The sequence below is a fragment of the Schistocerca gregaria genome, chromosome 6, assembly GCF_023897955.1.
Source record: "Schistocerca gregaria isolate iqSchGreg1 chromosome 6, iqSchGreg1.2, whole genome shotgun sequence".
Classification (NCBI taxonomy): Eukaryota; Metazoa; Arthropoda; class Insecta; order Orthoptera; family Acrididae; genus Schistocerca; species Schistocerca gregaria.
Window position 1 is genome coordinate 501,952,789 of NC_064925.1, and position 26,800 is coordinate 501,979,588.

Below are 26,800 nucleotides of genomic sequence, written 5' to 3' on the forward strand. Positions count from 1 at the left end.
TATAAGTCCTCAATTATTTTATGCGTCTATCCAAATCTCTGTTTTCCTCTACAATTTTTACCGCCTACAGCTCCATCTAGTTCCGTGGAAGTTATTTTCTAACATCTTAACAGACGACCTATCATCCCGTCTCTTCTTCTTATCTGCTTTTCTCCCATATATTCCTTTCCTCGCTGATTCTGCGCAGAACCTCCTCATTCCTTACCTTATCAGTCCACCCAATATTCAATATTCTTCTGTAGCGCCACGTCTCAAAGGCTTCGATTCTCCTCTGTTCCGATTTTGCCACAGTCCATGTTTCACTACCATACAACGCTCTGCTTCAAGCATACATTCTCAGAAATTTCTTCCTCAAATTACGGCCTATGTTTGATACTAATAGACTTCTCTTGGCCAGGAATGCCATTGTTGCCAGCACTAGCCTGCTTTTTATGTTTTCGTTTCTCCGTCCGCCATGCGTTATTTTCCTGCCTTTGTAGCAGAATTGCTCAACTGTATTAACTTCGTGACCAACAGTCCCGATGTTAAAGTTTCTAGCTCTTCAAATTTCCGTTACTTCTCGTAAGTTTCGTCTTTCGTCAATACATTCTCAACCCATATTTTGTATTCGGTAGACTGTTCACTCCATTTAGCAGATACTGTAATTCTTTTTCACTCTCACTGTGGATAGCAAATTTATTAACGAATCATTGATATTCTTTCACCTTTAATTTTAATTTCACTCCTGAACCTTTCCTGCGTTTCCGTCATCGCTTCTTCCACGTATAGAGTGAACAATCTGACACCCTTTTTTATCCGAGTATTTTCTTCTTCATTATACGGTGCTATTGTTCTCTTTTGGCACTTGTACATAGTCTAAGTTACCTGCTTTCCCCTATACCTTACCTCCATTTTTCTCAGCGTTTCGAATATCTTACACCATTGGACATTGTCGCACGATTCTTCAAGATCGACAAATCCTATGAACGAGTCTTGATTTTTCTTCAGTACTGCTCTCACTGTCAATCGCAGCGTCAAAACTGCCTCTGTGAAGTTTTTACCTTTCCCAAATCCAAACCGATCATCATCTAACACATCATCAATTTTCTTTTCCATTCATGTGTATATTATTCTTGGGGAGAATTTGGATGCATGACTGTGCGATAATTCTCGCATTTGTCGGCTGTGGTTAGTCAATAATCCAGAAGGCCGGATGGTGGCGGCCACAGCTCCCCATCGGTGTTCTTTCGGTAGTGGGCAGTGCAGCTCACAGCTTATTAGTCCTTCCAAACAGGACTTTCTCTTCCATAGAAGATCAATGACGACCAGACAGGCAGAGCCTCAGCCAACATTGGCCTCCTCTCCCGGCTGGGACGGTTGTAAACTGAATTCAATCCCACCAGAACAGAAGTAGTATTAATACAGAACACTCTCGCGAAGTTGCTATTTTCAGAGGGAGAACGTTGACAAACACATCAGAAGCAAAATACGTGATTTCATTGTGCTTTCGTTTCCTACTAAAAACGTTTTTCTTGTTGCAGCTTTTCCTAATTCCGCTGCTGATTGCACATTTTATTTTAAACGTCTGTATCACTGACGCCTCACTGACAGCAATTATAATTGTCTTTTGAGTCCCCATGGCTATAGACGGTGAGGCGGTTCAATATTTGTAAGAGGTCCATGACTAAGGAATTTATTGCTAGCGCACTCGAGCAGATCTAATTTCGATGGACTGCTCACGCGCTGCCTGCGATATGTAAGCTATAAGAGAATCTCAGACCAAAGAGCAGTGTTGGCTGCAGTAGGAACTGTGTGTCAGTAGGAGTAAGTAGTAGCTAGCAGTCGTGTGTATGGAGTGCAGTAGGAACTGTGTGTCAGTAGGAGTAAGTAGTAGCTAGCAGTCGGTTGTATGGAGTTGGCTGGGCCGGTCGTGGGGAGCGATGGTGGTGCCTGAGCGATGTGGCATAAGGTAAAAGCAGCCTCGCACATGTGTACTATTCTTATATCAAATCCCATTCCCATGTAAATGTTTTTAAAAAAATCTCTTAATAGTAATCTTTCTTACAAAAATTAACTTTTGACAATCATTCATCTCAATTTAAAGAATTTACTAATGTCTCCAATCCATGGACATCCCGATTATTGTAAAGAAAAATCAGTTGTTTCTTCTCATACATGACAAATCTATCGGCCAGCATTGCACTGGGCTGTGCCAGAAAAATTTCTTATAGGAGCAGATTTATATGCGTCATCCGGCGACCTTATTGAGGTAAGACTTTTCAGTTTATTCGGAAAGAATTTTCAGAGCCATGACGCAGCAGTGCTGACGTCTAAAATTTACCGGTTTAAATTCACAGTCAATTATTGAAAGGTTATAGGTGCGCCGCAGTTTTATTGAGAGGTTAGTCACACGTTATTATTGCCAGGTTATGGAATAATAGACTGTTGGTAGGTTACAAAATTTGTCTGTTGGTAGGTTACTTATTTTAACTTTGGCGAGCTTACACTAAATGTGAATGTTATACATATATTTTTTTATCTTTTGGGAGGTTACATATTATATTTGATAAACTGTTTACTTCATTTTTGTGCTGACTGAGAAGTTAAGTTTTTTATTCTGATCCACTAATTTACTTTTTCTGTTCGGCCTTCTTACTTCTGCCTTTATAAAACGACATTAACTAGCAGGATGCAGCTTCCCGCTTGCCTGTTAGTGTTTTCCTTGACAAACCACTGCGATTTGATGTAGATTACAAGCGGTCAAGTTGCACGTATTAGCACGTAGCTGTAGCAACTTCACGAAAACTTGAAAACTCTTTGCTGCAACACTCTTCGGCTTAATATTCATGTAACCTAGCATTTTAATCAATATTCAGCGAGTCAGTGACGAAATACACACGAACTCTTTGACTGAAAGCGGGTAAAAAAAAATTGTGTGAATTCCTAAGGGACCACACTGCTTAGGTCATCGGCCCCTAGACTTACACACTACTTAAACTAACTTATGCTTACACCAAGACACACACTCATACCCGAGGGGCGACTCGAACCTCCAGCGAGAGGGGCCGCGTAGCCCGTGACATGGCGCCTCAAACCGCGCTGCCACTCCGAGAGGCTTGAAAGTGGGGTGCTGACGAATCTTTGCACCTGTGAATATGAATACCTTACTAAAAGTTTTCACTAAATTCTTCTGAGTAACAGCTTTTCTACTCCAAGTAGATAATCCAGAATGTCCAACAAAGGACTCCCTAATTTTAAAAACAAATAGATGAAAACAAAGGTCGTAAGAAGAAAATAACAAACGGCATATTTACTGTGAAAGCTCTGAGAATCTGAAACAGTTTTCGAACTAGTAATTACAGAAGATGCTAACATATGCCGCTCAAATCGCAATATGAAGTGTCTATAAATAGTTTCCCGAATGCTATAGCGATATGTTTCACTATTGAGATATGAAAGGAAGTTGATCTTAACGAAGAAACAGATTTAAATAACGTATTCCATTAAACAAGGTATGTTTCTCGTTATGGAATATCACAGTTTAGAGCATAGTTTTGCGCCAGAAAAATGTGTTTTTCAAAAAATGGTTGAAATGGCTCTGAGCACTATGGAACTTAACATCTGAGGTCATCAGTACCCTAGAACTTAGAACTACGTAAACCGAACTAACCTAAGGACATCACACACATTCATGCCCGATGTAGGATTCGAACCTGCGACCGTAGCGGTCGCGCGGTTCCAGACAGAAGCGCCTAGAACCACTCGGCCACAGCATCCGGCAATGTGTTTTTCTAACAGTCTTCAATGTTTCCGATGCGATAACGATTCGCCAGCTCTTCCCCAAGTTCGGACAGCTAGTGTCATTGACGATCTAGTCAAGAATGTTGACCCCATGACAAGTGTAGTTTTCTATAAAAATGTCTCCAGCGAATTGGTCTTATTCAACAGTATCCCAGTAAGTCTGTTCAAAAAATTACTGGACAGACTGGCTAGAGCATTCCAATACGGGGACAGTAATTCCAAAGAATCAAGACATGTTTCAGTTCGAAATACGTCACCAGATGGTATTGTACTTGCTATGCGACAAGGGGTTGATGTCACGAACTCGATTAGCACAGTAATTGACATCTAAGGCTGTGATGTTGGCTGACAAATGAAGCACACTCTCACCTAAATGTATTCATGAATAAATTCATTCCTCCGAAGTTGCTGTTTGGGTTGGGGTATACTGCAGAGACATTGTCAGCCGTTTTACAAGCGAGGATCAATGACCAGTGGATGTCGCGTTACGATTTTGGAAAAATTTGTCACCATATTGCAGGAGTTGGAGGATCGCCCAGGCACCGAGTAGTTTACAGTAGATGGAGCCCGAGCATATCGCTCTGAACAGGGGTTCCGATTTCTTGATGAATACTTAGGGTATAGAATAACTCTGTTGAATTATCATAAAATAACTACCTCAATCATGGACTGGCTTCCATATTCACCCTGACTGACGCGTTATGACTAATTTTCGTCGGTCGCATTGAAGGCGCTGTCTGCCGTAACCATCCCACCGTTGGATGAGCTAAAATCGTCGATATGTTCGACAGTTTCATTGCTCGTTCGCGTAATCCCTCTACTGTGGGCTGTGGCCATTTTGAGAGCATTGTGATGTCGTTGCAAAGACTACTTGCACAGGACGAATTTATTTGTGGATCCTTATACGAGCTGTATAGCGTACAGCATCAGTTCTAAATCTTTTTCGTGACAGAGACATTTTCGGCTATTTTTCAAGAGTGGATCAATGAGTAGTGGACACTGAGTTTGAAATACTAATTTTTTATAGGGAACTAAATTAAACAAAATCTGTTTTTGTGTTCATTCTTCTGTTGTATTCATTTGATCAAAATCATACGAAAATAGGTACACTATATCTGACTGACTTCTACAACAATATCCGTTCTAAAAGGATTAAATTATTTACACTTAATGGGAGGCATAAAGTTCCTTCTTATTTCTTACAAACATTTTAATGTCAGGCTTGACAGAAAAAGTTGAAAACGCTTGTCAGCTTCGGCATACAGTATACCGATTTATTTTGTCTTTGTATGCTGAGAACAGCGTTACACACAACTATGTTGTTGGGGACGGGCTGACAGAAGCCAGAGTCTGTGTGGCAAGTGGTGGATATTCATCATGACCTCTTCAGCAAAAATCGGGTGACATTGTTTTGAACAATAATTCCACGCTTGAATATTGTGGCTTATGCAAATTCGGTACAAAAGGATTGTGAACCCATGAATTCATTTTCAGTTTTGTATGCTTCTCTTTAGGAAAATACGTCTCAAAATACACGGGGGTATTATGGTGTCTCTGGACCAATACTTCTCATATTTCATTCGGTAATTCTGCCTTCTCATCAACATCCATGTTCAGTGCTAAAATGTTTTCTAGTTCTCTTTTGGCAACAGAACCAATGCAAAAATGTAATTTTTTTGAAGGTGTTTAGTTTGCTGTTAGCACTGAAAACCTTTTTGTAGGTTCACTGCAAATATAGATTTAGTTCACTAATTTTTCCAAATATGTTTGCCAAAAAATTTAATCTGAACAACCAAGACACATAACTCGAATGGCCTTTTAATTTGAAAGAAATGTCACTCACAAAAGCTTAAATTCAGCTCTTTGTTCGAATACTGTTACTAAGTTCTTAACCTGAGATTACCATCCAACACCAGTGGGGAGCAGTAGCGTCTTACATGTGCCCCTAGATCATCACACAGTACAGGAAAGATTTGCCGCTGTAGAGGGCGTGATTTAACTTAACTGATTATTTTAGTGCTCCATTGAAAACCAGTTTAGGATTTGGCGGAACCTTCGCTATCACTAGTACTTGTGTGAGCGCAAGTGAATGGCTGGAACTTCAGTTTGGCGCTTTACTTTTTATTAGTGATCTCCTACTGTTTAACCAGTCATCGCCTGTCGATTCCATCTGTACACATATTGATACAATTACACCAACCGGGAAGGTTTATATAAGAAAACCTGTTAATCAGTTGGCAGAGATGTAAACATAAGCAAGTCTTCAAATGGTTCGATTGGCTCTGAGCACTCTGGGACTTAACATCTATGGTCATCAGTCCCCTAGAACTTAGAACTACTTAAAGTTAACTAACCTAAGGACATCACACAACACCCAGTCATCACGAGGCAGTGAAAATCCCCGACCCCGCCGGGAATCAAACCCGGGAACCCGGGTGCGGGAAGCGAGAACGCTACCGCGTGACCACGAGCTGCTGACTAAGCAAGTCTTGTTTACGTCGATAGCGTATAATTATCAGACAAATAGCCAGATGACTCATCCTATTTCTGAAGTCGACAGACTAGTTCTTGTACGATACAGCCTGCGATATGGTTAACTGGACACAAAACAGTGTGGTCCGAAAGCGGCACTGAAGAAAGATGCTCAGCAGATTTTTCATGGAGCATACATCGTGTTATGTCTGCCACACATGTTTTCTTCTTTTAAATTCTCAGCGATAGTGTGCACTTCGCCCGCTTGTGCAATGCGGTATCTGGCAAAATACGATGCCTCTGTAGCGTTTCCAGAAACATTTTGGGTCTCATCCCTTATAGATTTTTGACCTTTTAAAAGTTGTTCTTTCTTACGTACAAAAAATTCCTCATTCTTTTCTTTGCAAGCAGTGTGTATAGTTCTAAGTGTCATTGCGTCTTAGCAGGTGGCATGGAACTATTTGAAAGTACCTCGCTGCATAAAATGCAAAGAGGTGAGTTAGAACCGACAAATCCGAGATTGAGGTAAGATTCGCCGCACTTTCTTTTTTTCACCATCAGTGAATCATTAGACATCTTACTGCTTGAAACTATAAAGTGTGAGATCGTTACGTCACCTTCTTGCATGTCTTAGACTTGATCGGAAATATTTGCTCCTTTGAAGTTTTAATATTAAGAGTTTAATTTTACATGTGACAAACATAGAATAAAATGGCCACAAGATATTGAATTTTACATCTGCAATCAATATCAAACACGAATCAAACATAGTGCACTCCGAGAGCGTGCGCGGATTTGCGATGCCATACTGGACTGTGCATTTCATTTCAAACTCGAGTAGGAACTGTTCTCTGTGTTGCTCGCCGCGGTTTTATATAGCCGTGGGCGGTCAAACATAGACTGCAAAGCGACGAAATCCTTCCAGGTGCTTTGAGATGTTTCTGAATGAAAGAGAGACGGAGGGAGAGCACTGGAATGCTCACAGCGTGTACATACGAGACCAGCGAGAGAGAGAGAGAGAGAGAGAGAGAGAGAGAGAGAGAGAGAGAGAGACAGAGAGAGAGAGACAAAGAGAGAGGGCTTGGAGGAGAAAGCGTCAGTACGGCCGCTGCGTGCTTGCGTAGTGACGAGTATCGAGTCGCCACATACTTACTCGTACGAGCCAAATTCTTTTATTTGCTGTTTTATCGTAGCACTATTGTAGATTTGTCATGCTGTTAGTCACCTCACTTTCGGCCGTGCGTGCTGAGAGAAAAAAAACTAACACTTTTATTAAACTAACATTGATATGGTATTTTTAAGATTTGTCTTTTTCAGTGTGCGACAAGTTTTGATGTTCTTTGTTCTTTAGGATGATATTCTTTTGGCGCCAACCTCACAGAGGCCTTGCGATGTCCTGGACATGCAAGGAGCGCGTTTTGAGTAACACTGGTGAACAATACCATCGGTTAGCAGCTTTTGTAACTAGTGCTTCGAATCTATTTCGTATGAGATTCTTACAGATTCCACAATATACATACGATTTGTTGCATACTTCTAGTGATCTTTGTTTTCCTGTGATTTAATTTTAAGGCATCGTCTACCAATATATAACGTCTCCAGGAGTACAGTGGTCAAAATGACCTTTGCATATTGCTTTGTTGTCGATACTGAACATAGTAGGAAACAAAACTGCTTTCTTTCTGTCAGGTACAATCATAAGAAAAACAAAATCAAGTAGATAAACACATTTACACTCCATAAATACAAACAAAAACAAAAACAATACCTGACAAAAGTGAACCAATTGGTGACACTTTTGAATGCGGTTAGGCATACTCCTTACCAAATTATCGAAATAAAACTGTGGGATATTGTTCCATTCCCTTACAGTGACCGCTGTGATGGCTCGTAAGGTCTCTGACAGGACCATTGTAAATCGGTCTTTTTAGCATGGTACACGCATTCTCAAAGCCGCTGGGATCTCCAGAATATGGAGGCCGTTTCATCCGATTGAATCTGTGCTCCATTAGACAGGTGTTAATAAGATTGTGATAATGGGGACGAGCGTTGTCGTCCATTAGCGTGAATACCACTCCAATATACTCCAATATATTCACCAAATGCAAGGATGTCGTCTGGATACTTCACACCATTCATTATCCCAGGTATTGGCACAAAGTTTGCCGTACCGCAATAAATGATACCACCCCAAAACGTTACGTTCTTGTATGTCCATCCTTCTGATTGGGGGTTTGAGGGTTTAGGGCCGTTCACTTATGTCATAAAATGGAACACCTACATCCGACCTTACGTTGTTCTTTAGCATATGGCTACCAGTTTCGGTGCTTCATCGGTGGCCAACATCTGAGAACTCGTTTTCGCTGACTACCTGCAACAACGATGTTGGAGAGACACACCGTTGTGACACAATACCGCAGTCAGACGTAGTCTGTGAAAACCAGTTCACTGATGTTGGCCACTGGTGAATGGCGTATACGATTGGAGTTAATCCTCTCAACATCAATTAAGACCTGAATATGGCGTACTGAAGCCTCAAAACTGACTGTCATATAATAAAAAAACATCGTAAGGACGGCTGTAGGTGTTCCATTTTAGAGTATTCTGTATTAAGGCGTAAAAGTTGACCTCGTTGCCTCCACAAACGAATCAGGGTGAAGACTGCCAGGAGTCTCAGCAGAAAAGAGCGTTGTGTCCCACTGCTGCCTAGTCCGCAAAGAGTGGTTTCATGTTCATGTGATATGAACCCTCTCTGAACCAGATTTAGAGGACGAGCCTTGAATGGTCTTCTGACACGTAATCTCTCCTCATGGAGCCTCTTTCGTGTCGTCTGTGTCGACACCGCCACTCGTGTAGCTGTTTGGAACTACCGCTTAGACGCGTAGCATTTTGTTGACGGTTTCTGCTTCTTGTTATACGCAGATACTAGTCCTGCACAGCTGTTGGTTTTCTTCTGCGGCCACTTTTGTGACGATCCTCAACTCATCCTATCGCTAGAAACGTATACGAGATTGTAGAGACATCACTTCGACATTCGATGCGACGACCACCCATCTCATTCCCTGCTCCATTAGAGTGACTAGATGGAGCCTCTGATAGTAAGTTATTGTTGTCTGAACCATCCTAAATTAAAACAACTTTCGTAAAGAAACGCTGCAGAAGTATTGCAATGTCTACACAGTCATAGACCAGACAAACGGACCCATCACGGTAGAAATATGGACTGTTTCCGCTAGAATTTCATTACAAGCTAACTAATGTATTAACAGATACCATCGGTGACCAAGCAGCTCGTTAGAATGAAATTACAATGACATTAACACCCTTAGCTGCTTACAAGCGTTGACATACGTCAACGAGGATGGATGAAAATGTGTGCCTCGACCGGGACTCGAACCCGGGATCTCCTGCTTACATGGCAGACGCTCTATCCATCTGAGCCACCGAGGACACAGAGAATAGCGCGACTGCAGGGATTTATCTCTGGCACGCCTCCCGCGAAACCCACATTCTCACCGTATTTTCCCGCACTACATTCGTAGTGCCCCCGCCCATTATACTCATTACTCGCGGCTCGTATATTTACTAAGATGGTATCTGTTCTTTCGGACATACCATCTTAGTAAATATATATATAGTTAGGCTCACCGTCCACTTGACCATCTTCATCTTCTATGCGAATACACAAACAGAGCCCGAACTCTTACGGGGATCGGCAACGCTCAGCGAGTAATGAGTATAATGGACGGGGGCTCTACGAATGTAGTGTGGGACAATTCGTTGAGAATGTGGGTTTCGCGGGATGCGTGACAGAGAAAAGTCCCTGCAGTCGCACTATCCTCTGTGTCCTCGGTGGCTCAGACGGATAGAGCGTCTGCAGGAGATTCCGGGTTCTAGTCCCGGTTGGGGCACACATTTTCATCCGTCCTCGGTGACGTATGTCAACGGCTGTAAGCAGATAAGAGTGTTCATTTCATTGTAATAATGTATTAATATTATAATGTGGTTATGGGTCACAATGTTCTGTATTAAAGTTTCAGCAATATGCTAAATTTAATTTTACCACTGTATTTGTCTTGACAGTTCTTAAGAGCACGGCGACTCATTTCATGATACATAGGGGCATGATGGAATTAATTTTGTACTTTTTCGAAAGGAATACTGTGCACTGTAAGTGCTTACTCTGAAACTGTGGCTCACCATGTTTGTCTCTCATTAATGTGCACTGCCCTGTGTGCCTTTGGTAGACACTAGCTAGCACGAAGCATCGCTTTGTCCTTTGTTGTTGTGCACTCGCACCTGACAGCTCGCCCGCCGGCAGGTACATCAAGCTGTCGAGCCCGCGCCTCAACAACATGGCGGTGGTGGGCTGCATCCTGGTGTACACGGCCGTCATCCTGCTGGGCCTGGACCACGCCACGCTGCCCGCCAGCACGCACTTCCCCGCCGTCTGCACGGTAGGCAGCACGCAGCACGCAGCGCCGCTGCACGCACGCCGACACGTCAGGCGCTGGCCGCAAGTTCGGGGCGTTTATAATTAAAAAGCGGTTACTCACGGAGGTCCACTGTGACCTGTAATTATCGTACGGCATAGAAACTTGGTAGATGTGTTGATACGTTGATGTGAAACTGCTTTACGGCGGAAAAAAAATTTGTTCCAATTTTGGCCACCAGGTGCCAATTTGGCGCTGTACAGCATCTCCTCGACGTCATTGGTGCTGATATTGGGCAAAATGGAAAAGTGACATTTAATTATAAAATCACCATTATGCGTTTGTCATTTGATTGTTTATGCCTATGTCATGTTCATAATCCATTACATGTGAAAACATTTCTGCACCACTATATTGCGCTTATAGTACCAGATCTGAGCCCAGTGTCACAAATTTGGACTAATTTTTTCCAGCGTAAATCAGTTCCACATTAATGCATTACAGTATCTACCAAGTTTCGCTGCAGTACGATAATTGCAGCTCACAACAGACGACTATGAGTAGCTATACTTTATAATTATAGCCACCTGTTACAAGTCAGAGCATGTCTCCATGAACTCGACAACTTCTCGACGCTTTTCCTCAGCACAAGACACTCGCCTCTTATTTCGCTGCTAGGAGGCACACTGAGATAGTTTTTCATTTCACTCTGTAGGGCAATGGACCCAGTCTGAAACAAACGCTTGGACTATGTAGTGCCAATAGCATTTGCACACGCTAGTAGAAGGTATGAAAGGGCACACAATGCACTTCATTACATCCTTGTCGTCAGTTGATGTCAATGAGAGGAAATTTCGGTACTGAACAATACTTCTGCATCTTGATAGAAGCGCCTGATACTAAATGCGAAGCAGCCATAAATGGAGGAGAAAATGAAATGAAACTTCACCAGCTGAGATGGTTTGTCATGTTACTGCAGTGATTACGAAATCGGGTCAAATTTACCACGAACTTGACAGTATGGGTCCTCTTACCAGTATGACATTGGACACACTCTAGCGCAGAGGCATTCCTTGATTAGGATGGGTGCCGTCGTGTCCTCTCCTGAGGTAAACTGGCCCAGAACTGTTGTAACTGAGCCTAAATTTCCTCGATATTGGAGCTGGGGAAGACTCGATGCCCGAGTTGGTCCCACACATCAATCGGGAACAGATATTGGGAGTACCGCAATATCACGTAGACAGTCCATAGAGACACGTGCCATGTGAGGACGACCAGTGTCCTGTTGAAAAATGGGACTACAGTGCTGTCGCATGAAGTAACTCATGAAGACCTTAGATGTCCGTGACGTACCGTTGTACCGTCAGAGCTTCTCTAATAGCTACCTGCCGTGACCTGCAACTATAACCGACGACTCCCCACACGATAGTGTCAGGAATAACACCGCGGTGTCTCTCCAGAATATTTGAAGAATGAATCTTCTGACAAAGTCGCTTCCATACTAGCTGATGATGGGCATCTGAAGTAGTGCAGAACCGCGATTTAACGCTGAACACTGAGTGAAGCCATTCATCAGCAGTCCATGCTATCTGGTCATGGTGCTATTTCAACAGTCTTTAGTGTTGTGGTGTTAATGGTAGCTAAAGAATGGGGCGCTGATTTTATAGTCCACTTGCTGTTAATCTACAACCAACTGCCCGAGATGGCTCAGAATGTTGTAGGGGGTACCTTACTTGTTCTCGGATTGCAGACCCATATTTGAGAAACTTACAGAATGCTTGTGCGCAATATGGCAATCGTGCCTTGCGGTGGTCAAACCTGGTCGACCAGAACCTTGTCAACGAGTATGTCTGACCTCACATCATCAGGACGCTGTCACACTCGAATGACCCACAAATTTGGGTGTTGCACGATTCGACCATCCTGCCAATGGAGACTCATAATGAGACTCAACTGAAACTCTGTCAGGTACTGACAACAATGTCTCACGTGAATACACACCAGCTCAGTGTCCTTCACTATTCACGGCCCTGATAAACGCTACTAGGGTTGTCAAACCAGAGGTTTACGCATACAGCCCTGTGAACACAAGGTTTGTCAAATTCGAAACGGGAGCGTTCGCAAGATGCACATCATGATGAGAATCGCGCAGTCATACCATTATTTGTTCATCAGACAGATTCCCGTATGGACTACACAGGATAGTTTCGGAATATGCCGCGAATAACACACACGATTTCTTCAGAACACCCCATTCCCGACCATATGGCCATCTTCAACACTCCACAGCAAGTGGAAGTTAGTCTAGTCCCAATTATCTAGGGTTGGTCGAGTTATGGAGTATGATGCGCCATAAGTATCGCTCACGTTAACTGTTCCTGTCTGAGTCTGTAGATTTCGTCACCAGCAAAAATTTCCTTTGAAGCAGCTATTAAAAGCACTTCGTATGCTACTGTAAGAGTTGGGTGGACTGCCATCTAACATAGGGTCGAACTCAGTCATGCCCCGAAGAGTTTTCCTCTACATTAATGCTCTGCCGGTCCTGTTTATACCTTTGCTGCGACGTCAGACAGATCACGTTATCAATTATTTTTCTATCAGAAATGTAGTGTCCTACACCGGGTCCTCCAGCGGGCAATGTTTAGGGACACACTGTGGAATCACTGTCGCTTCATTCTTATTGTTATAAAACACGTTTTTCGGGTGAACTATTTTTTTCTTTCTTCCGCCGTCCCTTCCATGTACTCGTCCAGCTGCTGGTTCAAAAATGTTCAAATGTGTGTGAAATCTTATGGGACTCAACTGCTAAGGTCATCGGTCCCTAAGCTTACACACTTCTTAACCTGAATTATCCTAAGGACAAACACGCACACCCATGCCCGAGGGAGGACTCGAACCTCCGCCGGGACCAGCTGCACAGTCTATGACTGCAGCGCCTCCGATTGCTCGGATAATCCCGCGCGGCCAGCTTCTGGTGTACAAGGGTTGTATGCTCACGGAAATCGCGTCTTACTTTTCGTTTGTGCCTTTTCGTGTCCTTAGCCGTCCTTCCGAAACTTTCCGTAACGACGCATTCGAGCCCGCTACGATGACGTGACGTCATTGGGCGCACTGCCGCCTCGCCGGCGTCACAGTCCCAGAGCTTAATTAAAATTGAAGAACCTCGTGATCAACCACTCGGATAGCGATACTGTTTTAACCAAACATACTGTAGTGATGAAATGGTAATTATATGGACACCCTAGCTGCAAACAGGCGTTGATGTACTTCATTAGGGACATGTTGAAAATGTGTACCGCCACCGGGACTCGAACCCGGGATCTCCTGCTTATATGGCAGACGCTCTATCAAACTGAGTCACCGAGGGCACAGAGGACAGCGCGACTGCAGGGACTTATCCCTTGCACGCTCCCCGTGAGACCCACATTCCCAACATGTCCACACCACTACATTCGAGTGCCATGTAAGCAGGAGATCGAGTCCCGGTCGGGGTACACATTTTCAACATATCCCTAATGAAGTACATCAAGGCCTGTTTGCAGCTAGGGTGTCCATTTAATTATCATTTCATTTCTAGCAAAGCTGCATGGTTATCTACGGTAACTGTTCTTTCGGGAACAGATACTATCGTCATGTATAATTACTGTAGTGAGTTCTACATACACCTATCTATGATTGCACGTGATTATTACTCTCCTACATAAATTTAATCTAATAACTTATTAGCTAGTAATGCGATGAACGTGTGCAGTGGAATGACCTACCGTGGCTGCGTATCAGGCGTCTATTGTAACCGTTGAACTTAGATATTCGAGGTGACGTAAAACAGCTAATGAACATTCAATAATTTAATTGTCAGAGCAAGTGAACTATTTACTAGAATACTGTGGTGTACCGGTACGTTATAGTACTCTGTGGAAAGTTTTCTGGTCAGTATGAGCAACAAGCTTCAAGAAATAATGTTTATCATTGATATTCTTCACGGGTTTGCAGCCGGATCATGTGGTCGTCCAGCCGACCTGCCGTCTTCTCTCTCCCCCCCCCCCCCCCCCCCCCCGGCGAGCTGCGTCTCTACTTGCCGCCAGGAGGCGCTGCCCATCATCTCGTGCACGCGCGGTGCTCTGTCCGTGGTGTAAAAAGGCTTCTGTCGTTGTGGCTGGAACAGGCGATCATTGTAGGCAAAACCACCCTTTTCTTCCGCCTCCTTGATTTCTATCCCACCGTCTATGGCCGTCGTATCGCCCTCACTCCCACCCTCAAGTACCTTGGCGTCACCCTCGACCGTCGCCTCTCCTGGACCCCCCATCTCCGCACAATCCAAGCCAAGTCACACTCCCGACTCCGTCTCCTCGAGTTCCTTTCGGGCCGTATGTGGGGTCTGGACCTCTCCACCATCCTCCACACCTATAAATCCCTCATCCGCCCTATCCTTTGCTACGCCCTTCCGGCCTGGATCTCCACCCCCCCCCCCCCCTATCTTTTATAAATCGCTTCAAATCCTTGAACGCCATGCTCTCTGCCTCGCCTATTGCATCCGTCTCCCCTTCCCCAGGCGGATCCTGTACGATCTCATTCCTTTCCCCCACATCCTCCTTTTCCTTGAAAGGATATGGATACTGTACACCTCCCGCAAACTCGACCCTCCTCACCCGCTTGTCTCACCCATCCTTTCCCACCCCCGCCTGCTGCCGCACCTGTATTCCCTCATCCCACCCGGTCTCCATATTTCCACCCTCCTTACCTTCTCCCAAGGTGGCTTCCGCCAGCTCCCCTTCCCTGATGACCTCCTCCTCCCCTCCATCTATCCCTCCTATCAGCTTTGATCCTTTCTGTCTCCACTTCCTGTGTCCTTTCCTTTCGGCACCGTCCCTCCCTTCTCTTTCCTTTTCCCCCATTCCCCTTCCTCCTTCCCTCTTCCCCTTGGCTTCCCCTCCCCCTTCCTCCCTCCCCCAATCTCCCCTGCCCACGGCATCTCTGCTCTCCTCCCTCCCTCTCCCCTTCCCCTTCCTCCTCCTCCTCTCTTGGCAGGTCCCTGGACTCGTACACGGTTAGTGAACATTCGCGCGCCGGAGATCGACGCCTCGTGTTTCTGTATATGCCGTCGTTTTGTGCTTTAGTGGTTCAGTGTTATTCATTTTGTGCACCTATGTTCACGTGTGACTATTTTTCGTCTCTGTCTGTGTCCAAGTGTCTGAACAACTTTTATCTTGGACTCTATGCCCGAGAACGGCTCCATGTATTTTAAAAAGTGTTTGTCTCCGTTTATATATCCACCATATTTTTATCTCACATTGTCATCATTTCTGTCTTGTATGTTTCTCTGCGGCCGAAGAGCGGCGTAGTATGCTGCTGCAGGCCTGCCTGTAAACAGGTTTAAAATAACAATAAAGAAAAAAAAGTGGCAGGAATTCAGTTCCAGCGAGCCAGTGCGCTAGCATTAACTCACCTGAAGATGGCGGCCAGCTGGTTCGCCGAAAGATTGTGCCAGGACGACGACATGAACCGGTTGCAAACCCGCGAAGAATATCAGAAGTTATTACGCCGGGAAAGTCTACGAAATCACAATGTTTATCATTGTTTTGCCTTACCAAAAGCTCCACTGTGTGCTGTTAACTAGTACGCCCTGCTGATAAGAGGTTTCCTAGTAATATCTTTCTGTGCATGACGGTTTTCATTTATAGCTACTTAAACCGCACAGAGTTTCTCGATATTCGTCGAAAGGCAAATAAAGGAATGTTATCAAAAACAATACATCACTGCAGTAGTTGCAGCAAATGTATGACAATTTCTGATACACCAGTACGCTGTGGATTCGTTGATTGCCAGCTTCATTGTGACTTGGAACTTCGCTACTTACAGTACAATAGAAGTTGCTCACAAATTAGAAAAAATTGTTTCTTTGTAGATGTCAGCCTAAATGCAAAGCAAAATGTATATATGGAAGAATAAGCATAACATTAACGCCAAATAGAATTTTATGCTTATAAACATTTGATGTCCCTTGTAAGTTAATTCAAATACAGCATTAGCAATATATCTATCCCAATTCTGGCTCAAACAGCACACTGATAAAATATTCTGGGATATAAACCAAGGTTTTTTCGGCATGTATAAATATCTGGTTGGGGGATAGAATGAAATTGAAATCTTCGTTGATATCCTGGAATTTTAAATCAATGTACTCTTTGAGCCAGAATCAGCATTTGGATACTACTAGCATTCAATGTTATTTGTGGCATATCCAGCACATATCCGTGAAGTTGAAAGATGTGGCTCGGTCAGGTCACGTTAAAAAATCTTATAAATGAAGTAAATGCATTGTAGCCAAAAATAAAAGAACTCGAATTTGTCATCATCATCATCATGGCTATGCCTTGCCGACTTAGCCACGTCCCTCTCTCCATTGTCATTCTCTTCAATCCTTCATACGATTTTATCCCCATATCTTCTTTGGTGTTTTTAAAATACGTTGCGCTTGGCCTGCTTCTTGGTTTTTTCCCTAAAACTTCTCCTTCAAATACGTTCAATAGGAACTGGTTGTATCTCATTAAGTGCCCTACCAATCTTGATTTTCTTCTTCCTATACAATCTAGCAGCTATCTGCTCTTATTCACTTCTCTTAAGATCTGTTCGTTACTTTTTCTATCTACCTAGATTGTTTTCGTCGTTCTTCTCCATATTCACATTTCCATTGCTTCCAGTCTCTTTTTCTCTGCGTTTCCCAGAGTCCACGCTTCACATTCGTATGTTAAGACACTCCAGACAAAAGTATTGGCAAACTTTTTTCTACTTTCTAGGTTTATATGGTTGTCTGTTATTAGATTCCCTTTATTTTGGAAATCTTGCTTTGCCAAGGCTATTCTTCTCTTTATCTCTGTGATACATTTATTGTCGTCAGTGATTGTGCTCCCCAAATAACAGAAGTTCCCAACCTGCTCTAGAACATCATCTTCTAGTTTAATATTAACTTTACCATTTCCTTTTGTCTTCTCTACTACCATAGTTTTTGTTTTCTTCTTATTTAGTTTTAGATTAAATTCTCTTGGAATTTTGGCAAATTTTAGCAACATAAACTCCATTTCAGGAGTTATCAGGAAACTATTTTATAAGAGACGCAGGACAATTAAAGTAAGTTTTGTAGATTATATACCTTCTATTGCAATTATGATTCAAGTGTTACTCAGTTCATACGCGTTTCACTGTATTTCGAAGCATTTTCTGTGGTCACTCTACCAATGTTGTTCTTTTTAGAAATATAGAGTTATTAGTCATGATTTGGTACTCCTTTCCTAATGTTGTTCTACACACAGGCGTTGGATTTTTAGCACACATAAATATACTGTGTGTGTATAGGGCTTGTGTGACCCCAGACACAAGTTTGGACACACACACACACACACACACACACACACACACACACACACACACTGCATCTGCACCAGCATCCTGAGCAGCAGTTGGCACCATAATGACTCAGCGAAGTGTTACATATCGGCTACTTCAAGGACAGCAGTGAGCCAGACGCCATATAGCTTGCATTCCACTGACCCCAAACCGCCGACATTTGCGATTTCATTGGCGTCGAGCGAGAGCTCATTGGTCGGCAGGGTTGAAGTCTGTTGGGTCTTCTGATGGAAGCTGCTTCTGTCTCGGTGCCAGTGATGGCCGCGTGCTGTTCAGACGGCTCGTTGAAGGCTTGCAACCAACATATATATGCGTGCTAGACACACTGGATTTACAAATTCAGTTACGGTCTTGCATGCTATTTAATATGTCAGCAGTAAGACTCTGATCGTTATCTCGTGTATCTTGCCTGCAAATTTGTACGTCAATCTATTGATTAAGGAGCAGCATTCCGGGGGGTGTTTTCCAAAAGAATAGCGCAGTGTCGACTTGTTGTTTAGCCTACTCGATCGCCAGATCCGTCACCAATCGAGCACATATCGAACTTCATCGAAAGACAAAGCCAGCGTCATCCACAAACAGTATTAACCATCCTTGTCTTGACCGACGAGATGTAACAGGCATGAAACTCCATCCCACGAACTGACGTCCGGCGCCTGTACAAGATACATGCACGTTTGCATACTTGAATTCAACAATCTGGCGTTACACCGATTATTAATGTAACAGCGTTTCACATTTGAAATGGTTTAACTTACTTATACATTAACCTGCGATCTTGTAGCGTTAATCACTTAAATTTCATTCTCCTACATTAATTATTTTTTGTTGTGGAAACTTTTTCCGTCAGTGTATTACTGAGGGAAAGGCAACGCAAAAACAAAAAGACATCATGTGTTATTAAAGCAGTAAAAACATGCACAATGCAGAACAGGTAAAAGCGTATTTCTACTTTATTTTGAAGCAAGTTGTAGCCGGGAATTTACATGTGGAGTAACTTTAGTGTAGTAACCTAATGTACAAGGCGTGACTTGAATATTCACAGTTCCGTGCTCTTCACGTTACAGGCACGGGTTTACCTGCTGTCAGCTGGTTTCTCCTTGGCTTTCGGTTCCATGTTCACGAAGACGTATCGTGTGCACAGGATCTTCACCAGGAGTCGCAGCGGAGTCGTAAAGAATAAGGTAACTTTGTTTTCTTACTTATTCTGCGTGTGGTGGTCTCTTGACGGACATAAATGGTTAATCACTAGCTATGATAAGAGAAATATACTTCCATTAAATATTGTATAAAATGCAGGAACTCAAAGAGCTTAATCGACAGATCTCGTTGAGCTTTAATGTTTCTTAATGTTGACATACATCAATACTGTGGAACTGCGGCATGTGACGAGACAAATTACTTTGGATTTACAGCTATTTTAAGTCTCCTCATTTCTTCCGATATCCTAATTTTTCGCTGGCATTAACAGAACAGTTAATGTTTTCTCATTACTTTGTAAATGTTATTCGTTGCTGTATAACCAAGTAAGCTGTTAGGTGGAAAAATTATTGTTATCTTGATTTCATTGTTGTAACTTGTGAAATTGCAGGGGTCAGATGAGGCTTGATTATTTTCGTATGACGCTTGTTTCGTGAGATTTGTGGGCCGGTCACTATCAATGGACCACCCTGTATACAACTGACTACATAACATTTTAGCTACTGCTACTCTGTTAGCTCACACGGTTAAAATCTCAGTTCAAATTAGGTCACGCTTTGTCAGAGGCTGCCCGATAATTCGACGCACACAGTTCTCATAACGCAAAGAGCAACATCTATTTGAGGTATAGCACGTGTATCGTAACCACTTTACATAGCTTTCAGCAACGTAGTTGCGACTATTAGGCCAATGATTTGAGCCTGAGATTGTTGTACATATACTCCTCTCTCCTATGCGGCACACAGCTCAGCATCTAGCTTATAGAGGGGTTCCTCTATCCTAAAAATTAGCGTTTGCACACCACTTGTCCTCTTTCAGCCGAATAGCTACTTCCTGTAGTACACAGCTGTTACTATGTGTAGGTGCACTACAAATGTTTGGCAGATAATAGAATTGATAGCATCCAAGATTCTCACAGAATCGTCTGAGCTCCTGTGTCACTGCTGTGTGCAGCTGATTCTAGGACCGGTGTTGCAAATTTCAAGTGAGGCTTTCAATAGTAAAATGTGATCAAATTGAAGGGTTGATTATTTTCCAAGGAGGAAACACTTAAATATGATGATGTTAAAGGTCTAGAGTAGATGTTTCACTAACTGATGGTAATCCAGGCGCTGGTGACCCGTTCTATAGTAATGCGGAAGCTCCTTCTCTTACACTATGCTGCAGAGGAAATTGTTTCACCATGAACATTGTAATCGAACGTTTCCAAACTCATCCTTTAGTGAGGGATCTAGATCAAAATTTCTACTTTACGCGAGATTATTTCATTATTCCTACTGGAGAAAAAGTCAGTTGGGACGTATGAAAAAGGTATGAGTACACATCTAAATCTACATCTACATCTGCATGACTACTCTGCAATTCACATTTAAGTGCTTGGCTGAGGGTTCATCGACCATTCCACTCCCGAACAGCGCGCGGGAAAAACGAACACCTAAACCTTTCTGTTCGAGCTGTGATTTCTCTTACTGTATTTTGATGATCATTCCTACCTATGTAATTTGGGCTCAACAAAATATTTTCGCATTCGGAAGAGAAAGTTGGTGACTGAAATTTCGTAAATAGATCTCGCTGCGACTAATAATGTCTTTGCTTTAATGACTTCCATCCCAACTCGCGTATCATATCTGCCACACTCTCTCCCGTATTGCGTGATAATACAAAACGAGCTGCCCTTTTTCGCACCCTTTCGATGTCCTCCGTCAATCCCACCTGGTAAGGATCCCAAACCGCGCAGCAATATTCTAACAGAGGACGAACGAGTGTAGTGTAAGCTGTCTCTTTAGTGGACATGTTGCATCTTATAAGTGTCCTGCCAATGAAACGCAACCTTTGGCTCGCCTGCCCCACAATATTATCTATGTGGTCTTTCCAACTTAAGCTGTTCGTGATTTTAACACCCAGGTGTACTATTGTACTATTTATCGAGTAATCGAATTCCAACGGATTTCTTTTGGAACTCATGTGGTTCACCTCACACATTTCGTTATTTAGCGTCAACTGCCACCTGCCACACCATACAGCAATCATTTCTAAATCGCTTTACAACTTATACTGGCCTTCGGACGACCTTACTAGACGATAAATTACAGCATCATCTGTGAACAACCTGACAGAACTGTTTATTTGGTGTGTCTAGCGGCACTGGAAATTTTCATCCATTTCGCAGCACTTCATGCCCAGAGGACACACTCGTGCAATTAATGGCGATGTTCCGCACTTTGGGCTAGCTCGAACCTTTGACATAAGGTTTGTGGGAAAACTGACCTCTCGATTATGTACCATAAATGTCCTTTGGAATTCATGTCGGGTGGCAAAATTATTCGATCGAACTGTCCCGAATTTTCTTCAAACCGACTGCGAACAGTTGTGGCGCGGTGACATGGCGCATTGTCATCCATAAAGTATGATTTCGCTGACTGGCTGAATGTGGTCTCCATGTAGCCAGACATGCTCAAAATGTCAATGACATATTCGGTTCAACCAGAGGACTCAGACTAATTCGTGTAAACACAGCCCACACCATTACGGAGCCACCACCAGCTTGTTTAGTGTCTTGTTGACAACCTGGGTCCATAGCTTCGAGGGGTCTGCGCCACACTCGAACGCTACCGCAGCTCTTACAACTGAATTCAGGACTCATGTGCCCAGATCACGGTTTTTCAGTCATCTAGAGTCCAACCGACGTGGTCACGAGTCCAGGAGAGGCGCTGCAGGCGTGCTATTAGCAAAGGTACTCACGTCGGACGTATACTGCCATGACCCACTATCGCGAAATTTCGCCGCACTGTTCTAACGGACATGTTCCTCCCACGTTGATATCAGCGATTATTACACGCAGTGTTGCTTGTCTATTACCAGTGACAACTCTACGCAAAGGACGCTGCTCTCGGTCGTTAAGTGAGTTGCCCTCTCACTAATACCTGAAATTTGGCAGTCTCGGTGCACTCTTGACAAAGTGGATCTCGGAATATTGAAATCCTTAAAAAATTTCGAATATTATGTCCCATGCGTCTAGCCCCAACTACGATTCCGTGTTCAAATTCAGTTAATTTCCTTCGTGTGGCCATAATCACACCTGAAATCTTTTCACATGTATTACTTGAGTACAAATGACAGCTCCGGCGATGGATTGCTCTTTTATACCTTGTGTACACGATACTACTATGGTGTGTATATGTGCATATCGCTATCCCATGACCCGTTACTTCAGTGTAGTGTTGATAACGGACTATAATTACAAAAGGATTAAAAGTTTAATAATACACCACTAGCCACTAAAATTGCTACACCAAGAAGAAATGCAGTTGATAAACTTATATTCATTGGACAAATATGTTATACTAGAACTGACATGTGATAACATTTTGATGCAATTTGGGTGCATAAATCCTGTGAAATAAGTACGCACAAGAAACACCACCGGCCGTAATAACGGCCGTGATACCCCTGGCCAACAGAGCTTGGATGGCGTGTACAGGTACAGCTACCCATGCAGATTCAACATAATACCACAGTTCATCAGAAGTAGTGACTGGCGTATTGTGACGAGCCATTTGCTCTGCCACCATTGACCAGACGTTTTCAAATGGTGAGAGATCGGGAGAAGGTGCTGGTCAGGGCAGCAGTCGAACATTTTCTGTATCCAGAAAGGCCCATACAAGACCTGCAACGTGATGTCGTGCATTATCCTGCTGAAATGTAGTGTTTCGCAGAGATCGAATGAAGGGCAGAGCCATGGGTCGTAACACATCTGAAGTGTAACGTCCACTGTTCAAAGTGGCGTCAATGTGAACAAGAGGCGACCGAGACGTGTAACCAATGGCACCCCATACCATCACCTCCTGTGATATGCCAGTATGTCGACGACGAATACACGCTTCCAATGTGCGTTCACTGCGATGTCGTCAAACACGGATGCGACCATCATGATGCTGTAAACAGAACCTCGATTCATCCGAAAAAATGACGTTTTGCCACTCGTGCACCCATGTTCGTCGTTGAGTTCACCATCGCAGGCGCTCCTGTCTGTGATGCAGCGTCAACGATAACTGCAGCCATGGTCTCCGAGCTGATAGTCCATGCTACTGCAAGCGTCGTCGAACTGTTCGTGCAGATGGTTGTTGTCTTGCGAACGTCCTCATCTGTTGACTCAGGGATCGAGACGCGGCTGCACGATCCGTTACAGCCATGCGGATAAGATGCCTGTCAACTCGACTGCTAGTGATACGAGGGCGTTGGGATCCAGCACGGCGTTCCGTATTACCCTCCTGAACCCACCGATTCCATATTCTGCTAACAGTACTTGGATCTCGACCAACGCGAGCATGCAATGTCGCTATACTATAAACGGCAATCACGATTGGCTACAATCCGATCTTTATCAAAGTCGGAAACGTGACGGTACGCATTTCTCCTCCTTACACGAGACAACACAACAACGTTTCACCAGGCAACGCCGGTCAACTGCTGTTTGTGTATGAGAAATCTGTAGGAAACTTTCCTCATGTCAGCACGTTGTAGGTGTCGCCACCGGCGCCAACCTTGTGTGAATGCCCTGAGAAGCTAATCATTTGCATATCACAGCATCTTCTTCCTGTCGGTTAAATTTCGCGTCTGTAGCACGTCATCTTCGTGGTGAAGCAATTTTAATGGCCAGTAGTGTAGAATATCGTTAAGTGATAAACATTTCCACAAGATAGACAATTATCTGACTCGTCCTGCATGGCGTTACTGTCTCCGTTTCCATTAGTCCCTTTTAGTAAGCATAATCCAACGAAATTACGCCCACAAACTTTTTTTTGCATATTCTTTCTCGTTATCTATTGAGTTCCATATTCAATGCACGCTAGTAGCTGCTGTGCGTAATTCAGAGGCAGAGCTCCGTTCTGTATGCGCCTCTCTGGTGGTGTCAGCACAGTAAGCGTACTCTGTGTGTTTTGGCAGCTGCTGCAGGACACGCAGCTAATATCGCTGATCTGCGTGCTGCTGCTGATCGACGGTCTGATCGTGACGCTGTGGGTGATCGTGGACCCCATCCAGCGCCACTTGCGCAACCTAACGCTCGAGATAAGCGCGTCCGACCGCAGCGTCGTGTACCAGCCACAGGTGAGTCCTAGATTCACTCAGCCTGCTGTCAGAGCGAGTACTGGGGATCTTTCCTGCGGGTGAAATGTGACTAGAGCAACCGGCTCACTACGACTCCCGCTCCCAGCGCGGCGGCGAATAGAAAGGGTGCATGCTACCTGGAGTCAGGCTGATAAACCGTCCATGGGCATTCACCACACACTTTATCTATATACGAGGTGCGGCAATAAAGTAATGCGACTGATGTGAAAAAAATGTTATTTGTCGTTTTAGTCAAGTTCCGTGTTGTCTCCTTCAAAGTAGTTCCCTTCTGATTGCACACACCTTTCCAGCGCTTCTGCGGTTGAGGGTAACATTTCTGGAACTCATCTTCTGTAAAATCCCCCAAGACCCTCGTCACAGCTTTTTGGGACATCTTGTTTGAAAATGGTGTCCCTTGACCGCCGTTTTGACTCTTGGAAATAGAAAATGGTCGCAAGGAGCGATATCTGGTGAATAAGGTGTCTGTGGTAGTACTGAAATTTCTTTTGAGGTTAAATATTGCTGTACTGACAGAGCAGTATGGGGTGGCGCATTATCGTGATGCAGAATCCAATTATCAGCAATGTTGGCACGGACACGAAGAACTCTTTTTGAAGTGTTTCTAAAATTTCTTTGTACTAACATTGGTTAACTGTTTGTCCAGGAGGCACCCACTCTTTATGGACAATTGCCTTGAAATCAAAGAAGCACACAAGCATGCATTTCACTTTTGACTTTGACATGCGAGCTTTCTTTCGTCTGGGTGATCCCTTTCAGCAACATTGCGAACTTTGGCGTTTTGTCTCTGAATCGTACTGAAAAAAAAACAACTTTCATCACCAGTGCTAACACGGTTCAACAATTCTGGATTGATTTCCGTTTGCTCTAACAGATTGGCTGCCACGTTTTTTCCGCGCTTCTCGTTCTTGTGGTGTGAGATTTTTGGGGACCATTATTGCACAAATCTTTTTCATACCAAGATGTTCAGTTGTTATTAGACGAACCGTTTCTCAATTGATGTTCAGATCTTCTGCAATAATTTTCACGGATAATCTACTATCAACATTAATGCCACCGAAAAACTTGAGCTCTTTTCATAACCTCCTCTCCAAAAGCCTTCTGAATCTTACCGTAAGCTGTCGTCGCGTTTTCACCCAATTTAAAGCAAAAAGAAATGGCATACCGTTGCGCAATATTATGCGGTTCCATTTCCGTGTCGAGAGACACAAACAGGCGTTAACTTATTAGAGCAGTTGCATCGATGTGCCGCTTGGACCAGAAGCAGCTTATAGACCAACGTCAAAGATATTGTGCTTACGCAAGCCTGCAGGGTTGCCACATCTTGCAAAGAAACTCAGTCTTATTACCTTATTGTCGCACCTCGTATTTCACCTACAATGGCCACCATGACTTTTTCTGTACCAATAGCAAAGGTCTTACATTAATATTAATGTCTCATCTCCTAATCTAAATCCCCCACCATCATCTGAATAAATTTTAGTACACTCCACTCCATCAAGTTTATTTTACTTTTTGGTGTTCGCTCTGCTGTGACAACGGCCTTGCCGCAGTGGATACACCGGTTCCCGTGAGATCACCGAAGTTTAGCGCTGTTGGGCGTGGTCTGCAGTTGGATGGGTGATCATCCAGCTGTCATACGCTGTTTCCATTTTTCGGGGTGCACTCAGCCTCGTGATGCCAATTGAGGAGCTACTCAACCGAACAGTAGCGGCTTCGGACAAGAATACCATCATAACGACCGGGAGAGCGGTGTGCTGACCACACGCCCCCATCCTCTGAGGATGACACAACGGTCGGATGGTCGCGGTAGGCCACTCGTGGGCTGAACACGGAGAGCTCGCTCTGCTGTGATCACTTAAACGTTCGCGTACATTCACGAAATATACAGGAGAGATATTGTTAATTTCATGATTTCCTACTGCTTTGTAAACAGGTTTATGGAAACAGTCTAGTTTTCTTACACAAGGTTTTTTCAGGAAAATATTTATCACCTAAAGAACACTATATGTGTATTTTCGTGAACATTCCTACATATGTGCATATGAAAGTCAAAGTATCCTCTGCTCCAGCAGGTAGTACAATATTCCACTGCCATGAGTTTAAAGATTCGCCCAGCTGTAGAGCCCTTCACACAGTTCCCACTCTTTGGCTGGTGTTCGCCGCTGTTTCAGGTGGAGGTGTGCCGGTCGCAGTACACGCACTCGTGGCTGGGCGCGCTGTACGCCTACAAGGGCCTGCTGCTCGTCGTGGGGGTCTACATGGCCTGGGAGACGCGGTAAGCCAACCATCTGATCACCACAGTACTCAGTTCTGCCTCTCTGTGATCAGGGAAACTACGCCTACAGTAGTGATGCAGCTCAATCACCCTCTGTACCCTATGT

The 26,800-nt window shown here is 43.8% G+C and overlaps 1 protein-coding gene and 1 non-coding gene across 2 annotated transcripts in view; one reads left to right on the plus strand and one right to left on the minus strand.

Moving 5' to 3' along the window:
• The window catches only part of LOC126278518 (uncharacterized), an 867,389-nt gene that overhangs the window by 731,607 nt on the left and 108,982 nt on the right, over positions 1-26,800 (plus strand). The window contains exons 11-14 of the mRNA XM_049978683.1: positions 10,574-10,709; positions 19,157-19,273; positions 24,237-24,398; positions 26,591-26,694. Coding sequence (XP_049834640.1) covers positions 10,574-10,709; positions 19,157-19,273; positions 24,237-24,398; positions 26,591-26,694 — 519 coding nt within the window. The remainder of the gene's footprint in view (positions 1-10,573; positions 10,710-19,156; positions 19,274-24,236; positions 24,399-26,590; positions 26,695-26,800) is intronic.
• Positions 9,629-9,702, minus strand: Trnat-ugu (transfer RNA threonine (anticodon UGU)). Its single transcript has one exon. It is a non-coding gene; the product is annotated as a tRNA-Thr (tRNA).